Source organism: Spermophilus citellus (assembly GCF_964194105.1).
Source record: "Spermophilus citellus genome assembly, chromosome: 5".
NCBI classification, from domain to species: Eukaryota; Metazoa; Chordata; class Mammalia; order Rodentia; family Sciuridae; genus Spermophilus; species Spermophilus citellus.
This window is the reverse complement of record NC_138186.1, coordinates 52,364,243-52,385,416: the sequence shown is the minus strand read 5'-3', so window position 1 is coordinate 52,385,416 and position 21,174 is coordinate 52,364,243. Positions and strand designations below refer to the sequence as shown.

The following is a 21,174-nucleotide window of genomic DNA, read 5'->3' as shown; positions in this document are numbered from 1 at the left end:
ATACAATTAACAAAGTGAAAATGTGACCCATAGAATAAGAAAAAATATTTGCCAACTCATATATCTGGGAAGGGGTTAATATTTAAAATATATAAAGAACTCCTAGAACCGTGGGAGTTAACAAGTATAGAGTTTTAGTTTTCTAAGAAGAAACAGTTCTAGAGAACAGTGAAGGCCCTGGTTTGATCCCCAGTACTGCATTAAAGAAGAAAAAAGTGTGGGGGTGGCAATACTATTATTGGGAAAAGTTGTAACTTAATACTGAGCATAGGTCTGAATACTGGCTATTTAAAACTTTTACATATCTACTGATAACTAAATATTTATAGCACAAATATGTACATATATGTATTTGTAGCCTCCTGACAAATATTGCCATTCAAGAGCCATTCAATGATTTGCAATCATTTAAAAAAATCTAGATATATCTTTATATAAATTTGCCACCTATACAACCATACCATATAGCAGTCAAGAGCACTTGTTAGTCTCATCTTTTAACTCCGCATTTTCCAAACACTATCTTCACTTATTAGATTGAGTAACTGTACATTGTTCCTAATGAACAAAACTCACTACCTATTGTTCCTTTCTCAAAGGTAGAGTCTTACAAATGAAGTATTCAGGGTACATCTTAACCTAGAAATTTAAAACTTGGTAAAAATTTAAATTGTGTGATAAAATGAAAAGTGTTAACGGAAACATAAAGGCACAAATACACAAAACACATGATTAAAAGTGAACCATACATCTGAAAAGTAATTAGAGATTTGCTAATTAGTACAGAAAATCCATGTTCAAAATTACAGTCTGTTGTAAATCTGGCAGTGTGCAAAATGCTCTAGCCTTCAATGTGTTTGGTTTGGCCAGAAGAGTGGGTTTTGTTTGTTTTGTTTTAATGTGAATTTGAATGCTTTTAGGAGGTATAGATATATTTTACCACAAACTCCACCACTCACAGTTATATAACACTGAGCCTCATTTATGTTATTTGTTTAGCCTTGAAGATAGTTCAATTTGCAAAGCCTACAATTGTAAATAAAGTTGTTTAGTCTCTTACACATATTCTAAAATGACTTTGGGGGCATCAAGTGCCTGGATCAGTGGTAGAGTACTTGCCTAGCATGTGTGAGGCCCTGGGTTTGATCCCTAGCACCACCAGAAACAAGACAACAACAAATACTGAACAAACCAAAAAAAAATTCTAAAACAACTCCAGAAACACTGAAACAGCTACAATCTTAGAAAAGCACTATTTTTTTTTCAGTGACACAAACATCACAAAAGGTAAATAAGACATTTCTTAACAGCAAGCTCATCATTCTATTATTACTATTCTATATACTCATACATTCTATTATACATTCTATTATATATACATTATATATACATGTATATTATATATAAATGTATATTATATATACATTCTATTATACTCATCATTCTATTTTCAGAGGTTTTCTGGGATCAGGAATCAACTGCCTCATTTTTTACTATTTCACAGGGAAGTCAATGGGGCCTAAAGAGGTAAAGTGACTTTCCAAGGTCATACAGCCAATCGGTAACTTGGATACAAAAATATTCTGAATGTTTCACCAACTGTTTTCACCCAGGGTTCTGAGCCTGTTCCCACCAATTGCTAGGTATTTTGCACTATAGTCAGTAATCAACAAGTAGTACTGAGATTTACTTCCAAGAGATGAACTTAGTTGTTGCTAGAGTTGAGTGAAAAAAGCTGATGCCAACTCAGCAGTTATGGTGCTTGTTGAATGAATGGATGGATATATGAATCAATACAACTTTAATGTAGTTGGGAGTCCTCATTCGGATGAAGAAGCCAAAGGTGTTATAATCCATTTCCAGAATACCTAATTAAGCCAAACTTCAATATTTGCCCAAGCCAGCAAATCATGTTTTCTTTATTTGGTCAAATAAATACATCTTTATTAAATTTAAAATTTGGGATAGAGCTCAGACCTAACTCAGATGTTTTCCAAAGTAACTCACAAACACGTTGCTTTACTACCATGTTAGAACATCGAAAAACATTATTTTGCAACATTCTCTTTTCCAAGCATAGCCAGCAGCAGGTCTCAACAATTTGTGTCACACATGCCTCTGGGTAGCATCCAGTAATATTTGGAAGCCTCCATTATGGTGCCAAAGAGGACTGCAAGAAACACAGCTTATTATTGCCTATTTTTTCCTTTGCTTGTTTCTTAAACTTACATCAGCAGATTCAAGGTTAATGTAGCTAAGGAGTCTTGTGAGTGGACCAAATTCTGCTCTGTCCTCTCCTCATCATACCATGTTCCAAGTATTTAAAAAAAAAAAATTGTAGTTGTAGATAGACAGAATACCTTTATTTTGTTTGTTTATTTTTATGTGGTGCTGAGGATCGAACCCAGTGCCTCATGCATGCTAGGCAGGCACTCTACCACTGAGCTACAGCCCCAGCCCCCCAAGTAAATTCTAATGGAGGGGAAATTATTTTTAGCTACCTTTCCTCCTTCTACCATTTCATCTTCTTCATTTCTTTTTCCCCACAATTTCCATAGAAAGAACTTATGAGCTCAAGCATATTCCCCAATTTGTTTTGTGGGAAAGGATCAAATGGTGTTTATACACAGCACAGGATAAGACTGGGGAGAAAAGGTTAGGTTCTGCACTGGTGGCAATGGGAAGTGCTATAGTTTGGATATTAAATGGCCCCAAAAGGCCCAAGTGTTAAAGGCTTGGACCCCAGGGTGGCACTATTAGGAAACAGTACAACCTTTAAGAGATGGGGGCTAGTGGGAGGTCTTTAGGTTACTGGAACATGCCCTTGAAGGAAACTGTGGGACCCCAGTCCCTTCCTCTTCTGCTTTCTAGCCATGAGATGAGCACTTTTGCTCTGACATATACTCCCCACCACTGCCATCTAGAGGAACGAACACCAGATGCCTAAAAGCAATGGGTCCTCCTGACCATGAATCATAACTACTAAAACCATGAGCCAAAATAAACCTTTTCTCTTTATAAGTTAATCAGGCATTCTGTTTTAGTGACAGAAAGCTAACATGGGTTAAGGAAAAGCAGTCATGATCTACAATTCTGTTTTGGCTTTTACAATAATCATCCTTTCCACTTAGGAATGTCAAAATTTCAAAAGAAGCAAATGTGTAACTCTGTATTAAAGGTGTTCTGTCTCTCTTATGACATCTATGAACTGGGGAGAGGCAAGGTAGGTAATTCAGATACAGGAGAGAACAACACTAGCAGAGGGTTCGTACACGCATGGGAACATCTGCTTGGATGTGTCTTGCACTCATGAGCACACCTGGACAATGGGATCAGGAGCCAGTACATGAATACTCCCCATCTGAGATACAGTATGTATAGCTTCTCAGATGCTGGCAGTTTCCAGCCCAGTTGCCCAAGTGGACCAAATCATTAACGTATTCTTGTAGCACCTTTCTCTTCTTCCCTATTTCATTTTACCTAGCCTTCCCCTCGTGGTTCCTCAAACTTTCAAGCTCCATGTTCTAGGGGACCCCAGGTTAAAACAATAGTCACAAAATTGGGAGAAATCTTTCTCAACTTGTAGGGTATGCCCTTGTCCTGGTGCAAAAATCTTAACACTCAAAGATCAGCATGTAGTTCTAGTATTATTTCCCCATGCACATAGGATAAAAGAGCAAAAAGCTTATATGGAACTAGGCTCCATTACATTTCTTTTTTTTTTTTTTTTTGAGAATTTTAATATTTATTTTTTAGTTATCGGCGGATACAACATCTTTGTTTTGTATGTGGTGCTGAGGATCGAACCCGGGCTGCACGCATGCTGGGTGAGCGCGCAACCGCTTGAGCCACATCCCCAGCCCTCCATTACATTTCTTGAAGAGTACCTCTGAAAGTTAGGACAGGCAATTTGAGAAGAAAAGTCACAAGGGAAACCCCCTCTACCCTCTTCTCCATGGAACTTTTGTAAGGTCTCCAAATGGGATACAAAAACCTGAAATGATGAAAACACTAAAATGTGCCACACATAAATATTCATCTTCTGTATCTACCCCAAACCCCCAAAGAGCCGGATAACAGGAATGAAGAATCTGTTGAAGTCCTGTATAACTACTAAATGATTCGGGAACAGATACAGGTTGCTAATCCTCCTCCAGCTTAGGAAGGCAAATGCAAAAGATATACTCACACATCATTAAATTCCTCCAGAGATCTTGCAGGTGTAAACACATCCAACAGACCAATCACCTATTTAAAAGAACATAAATATTGTACAGTAAATAAATATTGAATTTATAATACCCATCAGGTCTTAAATTGTTTTACATTGGATAAATTCCAAATCTAGTCACCTAAATTAATAAAATCACAGCATCATATACTTAATAACTCCAACTGTCTATTCTATTTTATTATCTATTTTTTGTAAGAGAGAGAGAGAGAATTTTTTTTAATATTTATTTTTCAGTTTTTGGCGGACACAACATCTTTGTTTGTATGTGGTGCTGAGGATCAAACCCGGGCCGCACACATGCCAGGCGAGCGAGCTACCGCTTGAGCCACATCCCCAACCCCTATTTTGTTATCTAAAGTCTTGATTTTTTAAAATTTGGTCACATAAGTCAGTAGTTTCTCTGAAGGCAACAGGATTTAGGATTCCTGCCTTATGTATGTCTTAAGTCTAATGAACAAACAAACAGGAAAAAAGTCATGCTCTTCCAGTTATTATCATAGTATTTTGTTTTTTAAAACATATTTCATAGAATTATGGCCTACAAAACCGACATTTTAAAAAAGTATTATCTCAGTATACTGTTGATGTTATTCTAATAATCTAAGATAAATTTCTTAATTATTATCAGATATTGAGATCAAATAATTTTAAAATGAAAAAGGAAAAGACTATCTTTATACAAGGATAAAGCAAGGAGCTATGCAATACTCAGTAACACATGTCTTTGAGCAGATTTTTCTGGTCAAAGATTTATAATACTGATTTAATCACATACAGTACCCCCAGTTTCACCAGTTCCACTGAAAACCCAGACTGTTCATTTCAACAAAATTAGACACTAAAAACAAGAAATACCATAATTTATTTGTAATGTGCCCAGCCAGTTTTAAGGCTGTCTAGATATGAAATGAACAAAAGCTAAACGACCCTCATGAAAACCAAACCATGACTGTGGCTTCACTTGTATGTTGCTCTAAACAATCAAGTTAAACAAATACTTCCAAAAGTAAGACAAAATACTCAAAACACTGTCATAAAAAAATAAAATTTTTATTTTTAACACTATCATGAAAAATAATACTAAGTAGGATGCTACTTCACTCATCCAAATATCAACTTTAAAAAAAAAACACTTTTATTTATTTACCTTTATGTGGTGCTGAGGATTGAACCCAGGGCCTCACAAGTGCTAGGTAAGTGCCACACCACTGAGCCACAACCCCAACCCCAAATATCAACTTTTAAAAACAAATTCAATCATACAATCTAAACATGAAGGGGAAGAGGTGAGGAGGTCCTTGGAATTTAAGTCTATGCAAATTGTTCCAAAGGAAAGACACAGAGTCACTTTTCAGACCCTTCACCACACAATTATATGCAAAAAAAACAAAACTGCCTATAATGGTAAGCCATTATAACAATCCTTAACACTTTGTGATATTTTCTTTGATTCTTCTGATGTGCATAAGTTAAATTGGGATTATACTGTGCATAAATTTATATTTCCTACCTTTCTACTTAACTTCTACTTATTTTTCATGTCCTTATTATTCAATAATATTTGTATGCGCTATATTTATTATTTCTATATACCATATTTTAACATTAATATTTGGTAATGAATTTGGTTTCTGAGCTCCATTTACCTCAAATTAAAAGCATGGAGCTTCATTGCTTATTTTCATAGTACTGTGGGGAAGATTAAATAGACAAGGTATCTGCAGGAGACTAGGGCAAGGGACTAACCAGCTGAGGATCGCCTACATACACAGTGCTCATAACCCATAGAATTTCATTAAAAATTACAAAGTATAACATACATGAGCAAGTTTTTGAAGCACTACTTCCAGTAACAGAATTTGAAATGTAAAGCTAAACTATTCAAATGATTTGCTATAAGAAAGCGAAAAGCTTTGTATAATTTAATTTTAAGATGTACACCTAACACTGCCTTGGAAAAATAATACAGAAAAGCAGACTAATAAATAACACCCTATCAAAATCTAATTTCCTAAAAAGGAAAATATTTACAATATTTAATGTATTTAACACAAGCACACCAAAACAACAACAGTATGAAACTACCCAAGTTACATCAAAGTATTTTCTGTTTATTTGTTTGCTTTGTGGTGCTGGGGAATGTGTGCCAATTTAATAAAAACGTATTATTTCTATGTGTCATCCTTTGGATTATTATAGGATGATCATTAGAAATATTTGTTGCATAAGTATCATAAATGCACATTCTAAAAATTTCCAGGGCCCTGCACATGATAGGCAAGTGCTCTACCAATGACATTAGGGGGTGGGATGTGAGCTTTTACAAAATACCTTTCTTACATTAATTGTATTTATGAAGTACGAATCCTAAGGAAAATATTGCAAAACATAGGCTTCTCAGCTTTATCTGGAGAACACTTTAGAAATATTCCATATATATTAATTTCTCCCTTCTTAAATGGAAATTCCCTTTCAATTCAAGTCATATTTTAGCCTATCCCCTTAATCCTGCCATTATCTGGTTTCAGTCACCTAAAAGTAATCTAGGAATGAAATTTTTAGAATGTACATTTTTGATACTTATGCAACAAATATTTCTAATGATCATCCTATAATAATCCAAAGGATGACACATAGAAATAATACGTTTTTATTAAATTGGCACACACCCCAAAATAAACAAACTCTACAAAGGCAATATTTAATATCTTTTAAAATAACCACAACAAAACAACCACAGTAAGGTCAAATCTAAGCTTCCCCAATAAAACTTCTGGAAGAATTCCCATAATTATTTTTAATTTAAGATGAACAGATCTCCAGGCACATAAGTTGGCAATCTTTCTAAGTAACTGCCCAGACAGCAAAAGGATGCTGCTGGCAATCTGCTTCTAATCACCCCTTAGAGCAGGTGTTAATGAGGCAAGGTCAAGAGTTCAATCAAGAACGGGCCAGCTGACTTTGTTCAGAGGAACTATCACAGTCACAGTAGTCATCCCCTAACTCCAGTCACCTATGTAATAACAGTGTGGTTGTCATTTGTTATCACTGATAGAAATAACTCAAGATGAACTACCCCCGAGGTCAGAGGCATATCTGTGTAAATGATTACATATGTCTCTGGCCCCTAAAAAAAATCTGTCACCAACAAAGTTTTTAAGAGTTTTAAGCTGTTGGGACTGCTACCTTTGGAGGCCGCACAGCTAGCTAAAAACCAGATGGCGACTCAAAGCAGTCATTAAAAAAAAAAAAAGAAGAAAGAAAAAGAAATAAAGAAAAAAGAAAAAGTATAATGAAGAGGAGAAGGATATAGGAGAAGATTCCTTTGAAAAATCCTCAATGAAATCTACTAGAAGACTTGGTTCTTCACTGTGTAAAACTACTTTTACATTATAAGCACCTCACAGATGTTGACTACAAGGCAGAAAATGTTCTTCATGAAGTCAAAGTCTTCTGGCCTCTTCTCACCCCCGCTTCAAATGTGTCAAGAGAATAGAGAACTATGAGACATTCAACTATGTGCCTTCTTTTGTTCAAAAATACAAGTCACTAATATCTAAGTTTAGATGACCCTCTACTGATAGAACCTAAACATCTTAATATAAAAAAGATGGATAGCTAATAAGCAAGCTGCTTAGAAAACAATTTATATAAATTAAAATCCTGTTTTTCTAATACCAGCAGCCCTCTTTTTTAAAAAAAATTTTTTTAGTTGTTGATTGACCTTTATTTATTTACTTATACATGGTGCTGAGAATCAAACCCAGTGCCTCACACATGCTAGGCAAACACTCTACCACTGAGCCACAACCCCAGCCCCAACAACCCTCTTAAGAGTCCTATAGTCTTTTCTAAATTAGAATAATTGTATCCTATCATTCTGTGGCCCCCCATACCTCTACAAGCAAATTATAATCCAAATAGAACTAGCCCAGTATCATGTAATATATCAAAGTATCTCATTACAGAAAATTTAAACATTAAAAATTAAAGATGGGGCTGGGGCTGTAGCTTGTCTATCAGGGTTCAATCCTCAGCACTGCATAAAAAAATCAATAAATAAAATAAAGGCATTGTGTCCATCTACAACTTAAAAAAACAACCCTAAACTAAAGATGGTTATTTCTTATGATTACTAAAAAAACAAAGCAGGTAGATTCAGAGAACCCAAAATAATTTTTGTCTTAAACACTGGCTAAAACTGTTTATAGGAAAAAAGCAAGATAATGAAGTAATGAACTGGTAATCTCCTAAACCAGATGTTCTTAAATTAGCATCAGTGAGATACTTCAGCCTCTGGAGGTATTTTGGGGTTCCATAAATGTTCAGCTTGCATTCCATTTTTGAAATATTGCTTCTTACTTAAAAAACTGTAACAATGTCTCTGTCACATTAATTAATGTGTAATGAAAAACAGCATACACATTCAAATGTGTTATAAACCAAATGTAAACACATCAGTTAAGCTGCCAGGCCACTTTGATTTTATGCAGACCTGGGAATAAACTTTCCCCTGCCAGCTTTTTCCACATATCTCGACTTCTTGTAAACATGTCATGATTAGAAAGGCTGCAGCTCTGCACTAAACTGGCCCATCCTGCAGTGCTGAGGATTGCACCCAGGGCAGCTCTGTCACCAAGCCACATGCGTAGTCCTCTTTTTATATTTAATTTTGAGAAAGGGTCATGTTAAGTTGCCCAGGTTGGCCTCTGACTTGGGATACTCCTGCCTCAGCCTCCCAGGTCTGTAGGATCACAGGTGTGCACCACTGTGCCCAGCTTTCTGTACTGAACTTTTTAAAAACCCAGATTTGCAAACAGCTGCTCATAAAAAATCACGCTTAGGAATAGAGGTTACCTGTAGAAAAAGGATTTTCTTAATAGTATGCACTCAAAATAAAACATGGAACAAAAAGATACAGCTGTTAAAAAAAGCATCCATAATGTAATCACAAATGTTAAGTCTTCATGTTCTCAATTTAGAAAGAATTTGCATCAATGAGACAAATGTATACTAATCAAGTATCCCCTAACCTATGGTTTTTTTTTCCCCCTTACTGTGGAGAAAAAAATTCAACCATTAAAAAAGAAAGATTGTGAATTCCCAGATTTTGAATTTTTTTTGTGTGCGCAGTAACAACCAATAGGGCCAATGACTCAACATCTTTCTGGCCCTTGTTTCCACAATGTTACAAGTTTTATAGTACCTTTTATACAGCAGTCACAGAAATTCTTCTTGATTTTGAAAGTCAAAAAATTAAGTGACATTCGTCAACAGTTTTTCACTTTCAGTTAATAAATCAATTACATCTACTGATTTGCCATATTAGGACTTATAATCACTCCTTTGCAAAAGGGCATTGTTCTCAAATTACTGAGTTGGTAGAAAAGAAAAAGTTATATTTATCTTAAACAATTATGTGACATTTATTAGAATAAAAGAAGGTTAAAAAGAAAAATTATAATATCAAAGTACTGTACAGTCATCCCTTGTAGAGGACAACCACCGTCCTCCCATGGTTACCAAGATCTGCAGATGCCCACACTCCTTCTATAAAATGGCATGGTGCAACCTGTGCATATCCTCCCATCTACTTTTAAGATCATCTCTACATTACCTATAATCCTAAAGTAAATACTATGTAAATAGTTGTTATACTGTTTTTTGTTTTTGTTTTGTTTGTTTTGTTTTGTTTGGTGCTGGGGATTGAACCCAAGGCCTTGTGCATGCAAGGCAAGCACTCTACCAACTGAGCTATACCCCCAGCCTTACTGTATTGTTTAGGGAATAACAAAAAAGTCTGCATGTGTTCATTAGAGTTCAAATCTTTTTTCCTCCAGAATATTTTCTATTTGTGGTTGGTTTAATCTATGAATACACAGAGCTGAGGGCACATATAAAATAGCCATCTTTAATAGAACTTTCAGTGAATCAAAGCATTTCCTCAAACTTTTTTACTAAAATAATCCATGTCAACAGAAAATAGCCATGAACCCCCCACATTGATAACATAGCCTTAAGCAAACCAGGCAAAGAGTAAAAAAAATTCCTTTTTAATATCTTTTAAACATTCCTAAGAAATTTGTGTTGTACTTTATAGGTAAAACTAGAACTCCTGGAAGATGCACTATTTTTATTTCAAGACTCTGACTTGACAACCCAGTGGCCACTAACACACAGCACCCCGAGAAGCAGGAACCAAACTTCAATGCACTCCAATGTATTTCCACTGGCAGGAATTAAATCATAATTTTTCCGGTCTACTCCAAGAACAGACTATATCTTCGTTGGATGAATAACTTACATTTTCATGTTTCATGTGTTTAAGTAACCGCAGCTCTCTGTAGGTCCTTTTGGCATGAATGATGGACTGAAATGGTCTGGACAGCTTCTTCACTGCCACACGTAACCCAGTTTTTGTGTCAAAAGCAGCACTAAAGAGGAGAAAAGGGGGGAAAAAAAGTCCCACCATTAAAAGTGCTCTAAATACCATTTTTGAATATTTACAAAGTTATTTCATTTCCAAATTAAATGGGTCTAAACAAAATAGAAAACAAAAATACCTATAATCTCACTATCCAAAGACAGCTTCTATTATTTTTGGTGTTTCTTTCTAGTCTTTTTCATGCATCTAACCAGTGGTTGGCAAATTTTTTCTCTAAAGGGCCAGACACGGTGCACCCCCAAGGCCTGTCATCATGGCTCAGGTGTGGTTGTTTATAGCTGGAAAACAGCCAGATAATAAGCTAAAAAGCAGGTGTGGTTCTGTTCTAATAAACTTCACAAAAACAGGGAGTCAATTGATCCAAATAAGCCAGCAGATTGATAATCACAGTATTGGCTTTTCTGTCTCCTCTGCCTGGGCCTCACTTCATCTGCCACCATAAGCTGACGATCAGAGTAAAGGCTTTAGAAAATACTGTTTTCAGAAAAATGAGCTGGTACTAATATTTCCTGTGTACTTACAAAGTACTTGGCACTTTCTAGAGGGTGAGATACAGTAAGAAACAAACCAACAAATCCCTGCTCTGGGGAGAGAGGAGATCGGGAGAACAATAAAATAATTTCAGATAGTGATGGGTGTTGCAACAAAATGAAATGTTGATGGGAGAAAGAGTGAAAGAATGACGGGAAGCCAGTGCAGTTACACTACTTTAACTAGGATGTCTGAGGAAGAACACTTGCGCTTAGAACTGAACTAAAACCAGCATTAACCATGTGTGTGAAAATGAGCTTCGAGCACAAGAAATAATGATAAAAATCAACATTCTGCATCTTTACTACATAAAAGAAACTATTCTGAGCCCTTTATATTATTTTCTTAAGTTAGCTCTTTTAATCCCTCAACACCCCTGTAAAGTAAGTATTGTCATCCCCTCACTCACAAACAAGGACAGTGAGCACAAAGAGGTTTTAAAGAGTGGTAAAGCTGAGAGACTGAATCTGGAGCTCTATGCTTTTAATCACTTGGCTAAGATGTCTTGTAAGAGCAAGTGCAAAGAAACAAATGGAAAAAGAAACAAAGGTAGACAGAGCATGGCAGGCTGTGTGAGCAGCGCTCAGGGAGCCAGGGAAGAGCACAGGGAATGAGGTCAGAAGCCGGCAGAGGCTGGACCATACAGGACAGCTACAGCAAGAAACGTGATGTGTATTTTAAGTATTTTTGGAAATTGAGCTAATTCCATCATTCCTCATATCTCAGTCTAATGGGCACCTAAGACTTTCTGGTCATCTATGATCACCAAATTGACACCAAACTTTCTCTCACCGCTCTCTGTAAGTACTCCAGCTGTTCCTCTCCTTTTACTCTCCGACTTTGCTTATGCCCTCCAATCTTCAACTCCCAATTCATGATACAGTCCTGTAAACCTTCAACCTCTTTTCTGAACTTTCCTGCCTCTTTGTGAGATGAGGTTGCATCTTGCAGACACTCCTCTTTCACAGCCCTCCATCAGAGGGGGAGCGCTCACCCAGCCAGCCTGTTTCAGGGCTAGCAGGCAGGCTGGGTATCTTCCTTGCCAATTAGCACCACTTCAAGACCACTACTTTCCAACTGTTTTCTAAAGGCCTCTGCTCACAACCCTGATAAACCACCTCTCTCCGCTGCTGTTATCTACTGACCTGGAATTTTCCATCATTCACCAAAAAGAGTTCCCATCTGAAAGTCTCTCTCCACTTCCAACTTTCGTCATTACTCCTGGCAGCTTCAGCCTCCAGGTGGAGGGCGTATCCAACCTCCTGTTTCCTGACCACTCTAGGAAACTCCACCTCATCCAACCATCTTCACGGTCACTCCTCAGGTCTCCCTCCCCACCAAAAAGTGCCCTGCCTACAAAACTCTTTTCCCATCACAATCCTCCTCTCTTTAGTTCACTTGTACCTTGGCTAGGCAATTTGTTGACCTAATCATCATTGCTTGTTTCCATCCTTCAGCCCTCTCCTGTCCTCATTTCCTTTCTCGCTCAATAATGATAATTGCTACTTGTACCTCTCTCCCCCCAACCCCACATACTCACTGGATAAAGTCTAATCTCAGAAGCATTTAATTCCCCATGTCCAAATCCAAGGAACTAACTGTGATTGAAGATAAAAGGAACAAAACAGCACACAATTGGCTGCATTTTAAACTTCTGACCTTAACTTCAAATATGCTCTCAATAGTGCCTCTCTTTTCTAGTGAGTTCATTTTTATACGCCAGACTGATCATTTGACATCTTCTCTCACAAACCTCCATCTCAACCACTTTCCTTAAGAGGTACCCTTGCCTTCACTGGGAAAACAGAAACCATCAAGGAGAGTTCCATCTGTCCATCACCAAATCTATAAACACATCAGCACTTAAACCAATTCTCTCAATCTGCCCTTTTGCTAGAAAAAGGACACATGCCCTCCTTATCAAAGACCAATACATACTTCGGACCATCCCCCTTATCTTCAAGGGACTTCACTTCTTTATTACTTTTTTTTGGGGGGGGGGTGAGGGGTACTGAAGATTGAATCCAGGGACAATTTACCACTAAGCTACATTAGCAGCCCTTTTTATTTATTTTGAGACAGGGTCTCACTAAGTTGCTTAAGTCTCACTAATGTACCGAGGTTGGCCTTGAACTTTGGATCCTCATGCCTTAGCCTCCTGAGCCACTGGGAATTACAGGCATGTGTCATTGTGTCTGGCTGTATCATTCTTACCAGCATTATACTCTAGTTATTCTCTATCCTCAACAAAAATTTCCCTTGATGGCTACACATCTCAATATTCTCAAAAATATATATATTTTATATATTCACCTATACCAGAAACTCCCAAAGTATGGGAACCAGTATCATCAACTTCACTGTGAATTTATAAGAAATTCCCCTTTATTTAATTTCAACACACACTAAAGTATAAGAACCACTAGACTATACATCTGCTATACATCTGTGCTCCATGGACTAGTAGCATTGGCATCATCTGAGAGAACATCAGAAATGCAGAACCTTGCACCCTAAAGGAGAATCTACATTTTTGTCAAGATCTCCAGGTGATTTACACAGCTCCTAAAGTATTGGAAAGCACAGATCTAAACGACTGACTCATTTCCTCAATTCCCATTCTTCCTTCAATCCATTCAATTCAAACTGCTGTTTTTCTTTTTTTAATATTTTATTTACATTTTAGTTCTCGGCAGACACAACATCTTTGTTTGTATGTGGTGCTGAGGATCAAACCTGGGTCGCACCCATGCCAGGCAAGCACGCTACCGCTTGAGCCACATCCCCAGCCCCCAAACTGCTGTTTTTCAAGGACATTAATGACCTCTGTTATCAAGTCCAATGACCACTTTTCAGGTTAGCAACTAACATGACTACCACTTCCCCTTTACTAAACACTCTCCTTCTATATCAACATTTCTACTGGTCCAAGGACTTCCCTGGCAGTTCCTTCTCTGTATCCACTGTATGTACCTCCATCCACAGGACGAAGTTCTTTAGGGCCTGGGCATGGGACCTCTTCCCTTCTCTTTCCCGCATTCTCCTAGACGATCTCATTTATTCGCATAAATTCAAATTAAATGCCATTTAATGTATTAAAAACTCCCAAACCTACATCTCTTACTGGAATCTGTTCTCAGAATTGACTGTCTGCAATACATTTTCTTATGAAAGACACATAAGCACCTTAAACTTAGCAAGTTCAAAATACCCACAACTATTCCTTTCCCTGTTATCTCAACAAATGGATTGTCCATCCAGTTGCTAAGGTCAGAAACTGGAGTGTTATCCTTGCTTTCTCCCTTTTCCTTCAGCTCCTGGCCCCCATCTAAATATATCAGCAAGTCTTGTGGGTATCTCCCTGCGAAATACATCTCAAATTCAACTTTTCTTCATTTTGCCACCATCATGTTAGCCATGTCATCCTCATTAGTCTGTCTTCTGATAGTAGACCCCCTGCTTCCTGTTTTGCCCCCTTCTAATATATTCTGCATTCCATACAATATTTTAAAAACACAAATCATTCATCTGCTTCAAACCCCTCAGGGAATTTCCTTGGCATACAGAATAAAATGCAAATTTCTTATCATTCTGAGTTACTTCTTCTTCACTCCCTTGCCAGGCCTACCACTGTTCTGAACATGCTGGCTCCTTTCAGTTCCTGAAACTATTCAGACGGGCTGTTCCTGGTTCCCAAGATTCTCTTCACCCCTGCCCCCATGCCATCCCATGTCTACATCCTTATCTTTCAAGTATTGCCTTAGTCACCCCCAAGAGATGTATCTGTGAGGACCCAGCCAGTTACTGTCTGCCTCAACAGCTTCACTGACTTCATCCTTATCCAACAGAAAGGATGGGGGACTTTCTCTTCTCCTCCCCTTGCTTCTACTAACCCATATGATAATAACTTCTTCCTCTCAGAAGTACCACACAGATGTTTACTCTTCTCTAAACTCAGTTCTCTAAACTGGCTTCAAAGCAGGGAAATGATCATGGCTCCCACGTGACTCAGCTTCTTCAACTCCCCACCTCAGGGTTTGTCTGCCTCCTACAGGCTGAGCGCCTTCTCCTCTCTGTGGCTGGGGAACAAGGAATGCTAGCAGTTGCTAGCTGTCGGCTCCTCAGTGAGAATATAAGTTAAATTCGGAGAAGAAACAAAAAGCTCACCTGAATTACCTGTCCAAGCCATTCTCCAGGCTAGCATTACCAGGAATAAAGTACATATTTTTATCTCTTTAACTCTTATTATCTACTCAGTAAAAGAGACCAAGATTAATCACTACCCTACAGACAACAGTAGTCACAAATTATTATTATACATTTATTAACCATCCAGCAAAGTGGTTCAGCAAGGACTTGGGTTTGGGGATTAAAATTATCTGTGTTTTGGGCTGGGGTTGTGGCTCATTGGTAGAGCACTTGCCTAGCATGTGTGATACACTGGTTTTGATTCTCAGCACCTCATGTAAATAAATAAGTAAAATAAAGGTCCATCAACAATTAATAAATTTTTTTAAAAAAATTCAAATTCAATAAAATATAAATAAAACAGATAAAAACAGATTATGTGCATTGTTAATTCTTGTTCTAACACTATAGCTATGCAATCTTTAAAAAGTTAATTAAATTCTTTTAGCCTTATATATGAAATGAGGATAATGTTTACATTTAATCAGCATGGTTATCTGTTAGATTAAGATTAAAGGTGATAAAATATATGAACTCTGCTTCTTCTTAGTTTACAACTTAATATAACTTGGTGGGCTGGGGATGTGGCTCAAGCGGCAGCGCGCTCGCCTCGAATGCGTGCGGCCCGGGTTCGATTCTCAGCACCACATACCAACAAAGATGTTGTGTCCGCCGAGAACTAAAAAATAAAAAAAATTAAAAAAAATATAACTTGGTTTAGCAAAGAGCCTGATCCATGGTAAAGCTCAAATATCAGACATTATTAATGTCTTTCCCACTCATCCTAAGCATCTTGAGGGCAGGAAGTGTATTTGTTCCACTCATCACAGCACAATGCTTGGTGCGTGGTACATTCTTGAGAGATGCTTAACAAAAACACAGTACATAGAGTATTTTATAATGTAGCTATTTCAAAATACAAAAGGAAAACTTCAGTTTCATCATTTATAAATTCAATAATATCCATCAAGAAATTGGTATTAATGTTAAAAACTAACATTTATTGAGGGCTCATTATTACTAGGTGCTTTTTTTAAACATAAACATATATGAACATCCTTATCAACAACCTTAAGAAAAGACATGATGATAATTCCCACTTTTCAAAGGAGCAACCTGAGGCTCAAAGAAGTTAAATAATGTGCCCAAGGCATAAATAGAAAACTTCAAATCCAGGTGGTATGCTGCAAATGTGACCTCTTAATCACTACAGCATGATGGACAAGCAGGTTCAACTTTGCTAACAGTTCGGTCTACTCTAAATATATTTTAATACATGAACTCTGCTTCTTTTCAAAAATGCTTTCCATTATAATTAATTATACTTCACAAGGGAAAGATTTTTCCTATGATCTTATATTGAACTCAGGGTAGTACTTTCTAAGAAAGAATTTTCACTCTATATATTCTATATACATTTCTTTATCTTGGGTAAGTTTTCAGTGACTCATGTTCTGCTGTTCCTTGTGTCAATGTGGCATTTCACAAATACAAAAATATCACTTTATCATTATAAAGAGTTGGCCACTTTCCATAAAGTTGGACTCAAAAATATAAAAATTGGACTTTAAAGTTTATATGCAAAAACATGTACGTTGGATTCAAAAAGGTTGAGTTCAAAATAAATAAATGTCCACTGCAGCCTGTTCACAATAACAAAACCAGAAACTATCTGAACATCCAATGAGGAATAGTTAACACAAATCAAACAGTACATTCTCATATCCCACACTGCAGCAATCAAGAATCTCCATATGCTTACATGTACATGCTATATTATGATGAGAAAAAGAACAAGTTTCAGAAGAGTGATCCTGTGGGAAAAAGAAATTTATACTCATTTTCATATATTTGCATTTTACATATTTCTATTTTTTTAAAAAATGTGAACTTACATCTTTTCTTTTTTTGGTACCAGGAATTGAACCCAGGGTCGCTTACCACTGAGCCACATCCCAGCCATTTTTTAATATTTTATTTTAAGCCAGGGTCTCACTAACTTGCTAAGGCTGACTTTGAATTTCCAATCCTCCTGCCTCAGCCTCCTGAGTGGCTCAAATTACTGGCATGTGTCATTGCACCAGACTGAATTTACATCTTTTAATAAGGTTAGTAGTAAACTTAAAAACTTAAATCATCTGTGTTGTTTTGTCACTTAAAAAAGCACTCTAAGTTTAATGAAACCACTATTAACAATTATGTTTCCTTCAAATGACACATTCAGGGTTAAAATCACAGTATATAAAGTTGTATCCTATAAGCATTTTTCATTTTACTAAACAATTTTCAAATCTGTCATTTATGCTGGGTGCAGGGACCTGTAATTCCAGCTGCTCAGGAAGCTGAGGCAGGCGGATCATAGGTTCAAAGACAACCTCAGTAACTTGGAGAGGCCCTAAGCAACTTAGGAAGACCCTGGCTCAAAAAAATAAAGGGCTGGGGATGGGGCTCAGGAGTTCATAGGCATTACAGCCATTCCCTTCAAACACACACACACACACACACACACACACACACACACAATGTAAATACTACTACAATGGATATCTTCATAAGTACACTGCTTCTTCCATAATTTTATCACCCTAAAACATACTAATTTTTACTTCAGAGGACACACACTCCCCACTTTTAAAAACATGATACTTGTAAGAGATAGCAGAAATTATTCACAGAAACTGCTCTCTACTTATTAGCTAGTAATACCTATAGAAAAAGCTGCTAAAGCAAGGAATACATGATCCACCCCTGCCCCCAACTCATTAAGCATTTCAATGTTCTTCCTAGCTTGCTGTTTCTACCACTAATAAAAGCAGTATCTGTAGAAGGAAAATTACATATTTTGTTCTAAACTTCAAATTGTAACTAACAAAAGCATAAGTTCATATTTTGAAACTCATAAACCAATTGAATGCTCCAAGAGGAAAAAACTCAAACTTACTGAATATCTGATTATGCCATATATTCTTTGGGGATTGTTTAATCCTCGTAACTTGATAATGTGATTATATTTATTTTCCAAAATGAAACCATGGTCAGAAAAATTAATAAATCAATTAAGGCCATATAACTAGTGTGCAGATGGTTTTGATATCTGTATCTAATTTCAACATACACTCTTTTCCAGGACACCAACCTAATGCCAGGAGATGAGGCTATTGGTTTTACCTTAATGATTCACTTACTGGTATTACCAGTTAGGAAGTCTCTTCTTAATCACATTTTGAAAACTAGTGCTACAAGTAAAACCTATTTTCATGAACAGTATCAATAGTATCATAAAATGGAATCATCTTTATTATAATCAGGTTCTCCAAACTAAAATTCAGGATACATTGTTTAACAAGTTCTCCCTCCTTTGTAAATTTATACAAAGTATTCCAAAGTTATAAAATTATCTCATATTGTATAAAATCACTCAAATGGTTTTAAAAAAAATACAAGAAATATAAAATTCATTAAAGAGGATTATTATAATAACAGGATGTCAATGTCACTCAGCTAATTGCTGACTATAATTCAGTGCCTAGCATACAATAATATTCATTAAATAAAATTGAATGTTTGTTTTGCTATTCATTTATACTTGCCTCCCCAGACCTGCCACTGGGAGAGAGAGAAAAAAAACAACAACAACAAACAAACAAACAAAAAAAAAAACCTCACTGAATTCTTAATATATTCTAATACAATTTCATTTTAACTTCTAAATTTACTTATGTATACTCTACTATATTACACAATAGGTTTAAAGCAGCCTAATGATGCAGGAAGTGACTTAGGGAGATAAATAAGATAATAATGTCTGTACCAGTGAGGTTAGCATATACCAGAAGGCCCTTTCTAAATAAATGCCCGTTAGAGGTGGGCCTCATATTTGGCTCTGAGCCTACTACAACCAAGATTAAAGAGAACACAACCAGTTAGGACTTGAGTCACAGGAGCCATATAATAAAAACAAACCAGGTACTCAGAAGAACTGAAGAGAGGCATAATTATTCCTGTAATAAAACCAGAGAAAAGTTCCTCCTGTGTGTATTTATGAAGGAGACACTGTATAATGTGGTAAAAATGTCCTAATCAACATCAATCAACATCTTTACAAAAATTTAATAGTGGGTTTCAGATGGTTCTCTTCTTAAGCCATCCATCAGTACAGACTGCTGTCATAAAGCCAAAATAGAGTCCATTATTAGCAAAAAGGGGGAGGGGAGAACAACATAGCTCAGACAGACCTAATCCAAAAGAAATCTTAAGTGTGTTTAGAAAAATAATAAGCTTTATATTCTTCAGACAATCCTCCAAAGATCTATTAAGAGCACTTTTACAGGTAAAGAAATGGGGAATTTGTATATTTATGTTTCATGAGGCACTTGGCTTGCAGATTTTCTGTTATAGGGTAAAGACAGATCAATATGCTTCAAGAGTTGGCTGAGTGGAAATAACTTCTTAAGAAAGGTAAAGTGCTAGGCCAGATGTGGGGGCAGATGTCAGTAATCCCAGAGACTGGAAGGATGAAGACAGGAAGGTGGCAAGCACAAGGATAGCCTCAGCAAACTAGCAAGGCCCTAAACAACTTAACAAGACCCTGTCTCTAAATAATAAATAAAAAAAAAACAAAGGACTAGGGTGGAGTACAATGGGGGCACGTCTGTAATTCCAGCAGCTCAGGAGGCAACGCAGGAGGATGGCAAGTTCAAAGCCAGCCTCAGCAGCTTAGCAAGGCCCAAAGCAACTTAGCAAGACCCTGTCTCTAAATAAAATATTAAAAAGGTCTGGGGATGTAGCTCAGTGGTTAAGCCCCCCCCCCATTCAATCTCCAGTACCAAAAATAAATAAAATAAAAATAAAGAACTGGGGATATAGCTCAATGGTAAAGCACCCCTAGGTTAAATCTCCAGTTCAAAAATAAGAATAAGAAAGGTGAGTGCTGCCTTGTGCTGCCTTAGTACCTGTGTCCACAAACAGTATAAGGATACAAATGACTACACCAAGATTTTCCTCAAAATACAAACTGGATTTTCCAATAGAATGAAGAATCATCTAGCAAGTCTTGATAATTTGTGGGAATCATAATTGATCTCACCATTTCTTCTTCCCTCCTCCTCCTCCTCCTCCTTTTTTTTTTTTTTTTTTTTTTGTGTGTGTGTGTGTGTGTGTGTGAGTGGGGGTACTATAGATCATATATATGCCTCATATATGCCAGGCAATCATTCTACCACTGAGCCACATCCCCATTTCTTTAAATGGGCATAGATGATTCTCTAATTCCCTAATCATGTTAATAAGCAAAAACAAATGTGCAATATAGTTAAGTGGGAAGAAATAATTTGCAAAGACATGACGTCTTTTCTTCAGATCATATGAACCCAGGCTTTTTTCCAGTCAAATTCAGGTTAACTGACAATAGCCTTCAAAACTTGCCTTAGTTACTCAGAAGTAACTAAGTAGTTCAGACCAGTTGAAACTTTCTCTTTACCTATTATACTGGTTACAAATTTCAAAAATTACCATACTGGAAATATTTTTGTTCACAAATCTCACAGAACCTAATTTTTCTACCTTTTAAATTTAGATTAATGTACAAATATCATCACTGTAGTTCTGCAATGGATGCTCTGTCCCTTCCATTCCAGAAATAATACTATGAATTGAGGCAAATTTATGCACAAACAGGAACTAAAGTTTTGATTTTGAAACCTTCAAAAAATATATTGTTCAGAGTAGTAAGAGATTCTAACATATCTTCACTCTCAGTATCTTGTTTTAACATCTA

General features: G+C 36.6%; 1 protein-coding gene across 2 annotated transcripts in view; it reads right to left on the bottom strand.

The window, feature by feature from the left end:
• MAPK14 (mitogen-activated protein kinase 14) overlaps window positions 1–21,174 on the bottom strand; it is a 73,557-nt gene that overhangs the window by 33,204 nt on the left and 19,179 nt on the right. For both annotated transcript variants that reach the window (XM_081294426.1, XM_081294425.1), the window contains exons 2-3: window positions 10,539–10,668; window positions 4,190–4,248 (exon numbers count right to left, since the gene is read on the bottom strand). In XM_081294426.1, the coding sequence (XP_081150552.1) occupies window positions 4,190–4,248; window positions 10,539–10,668 (189 nt within the window). The remainder of the gene's footprint in view (window positions 1–4,189; window positions 4,249–10,538; window positions 10,669–21,174) is intronic.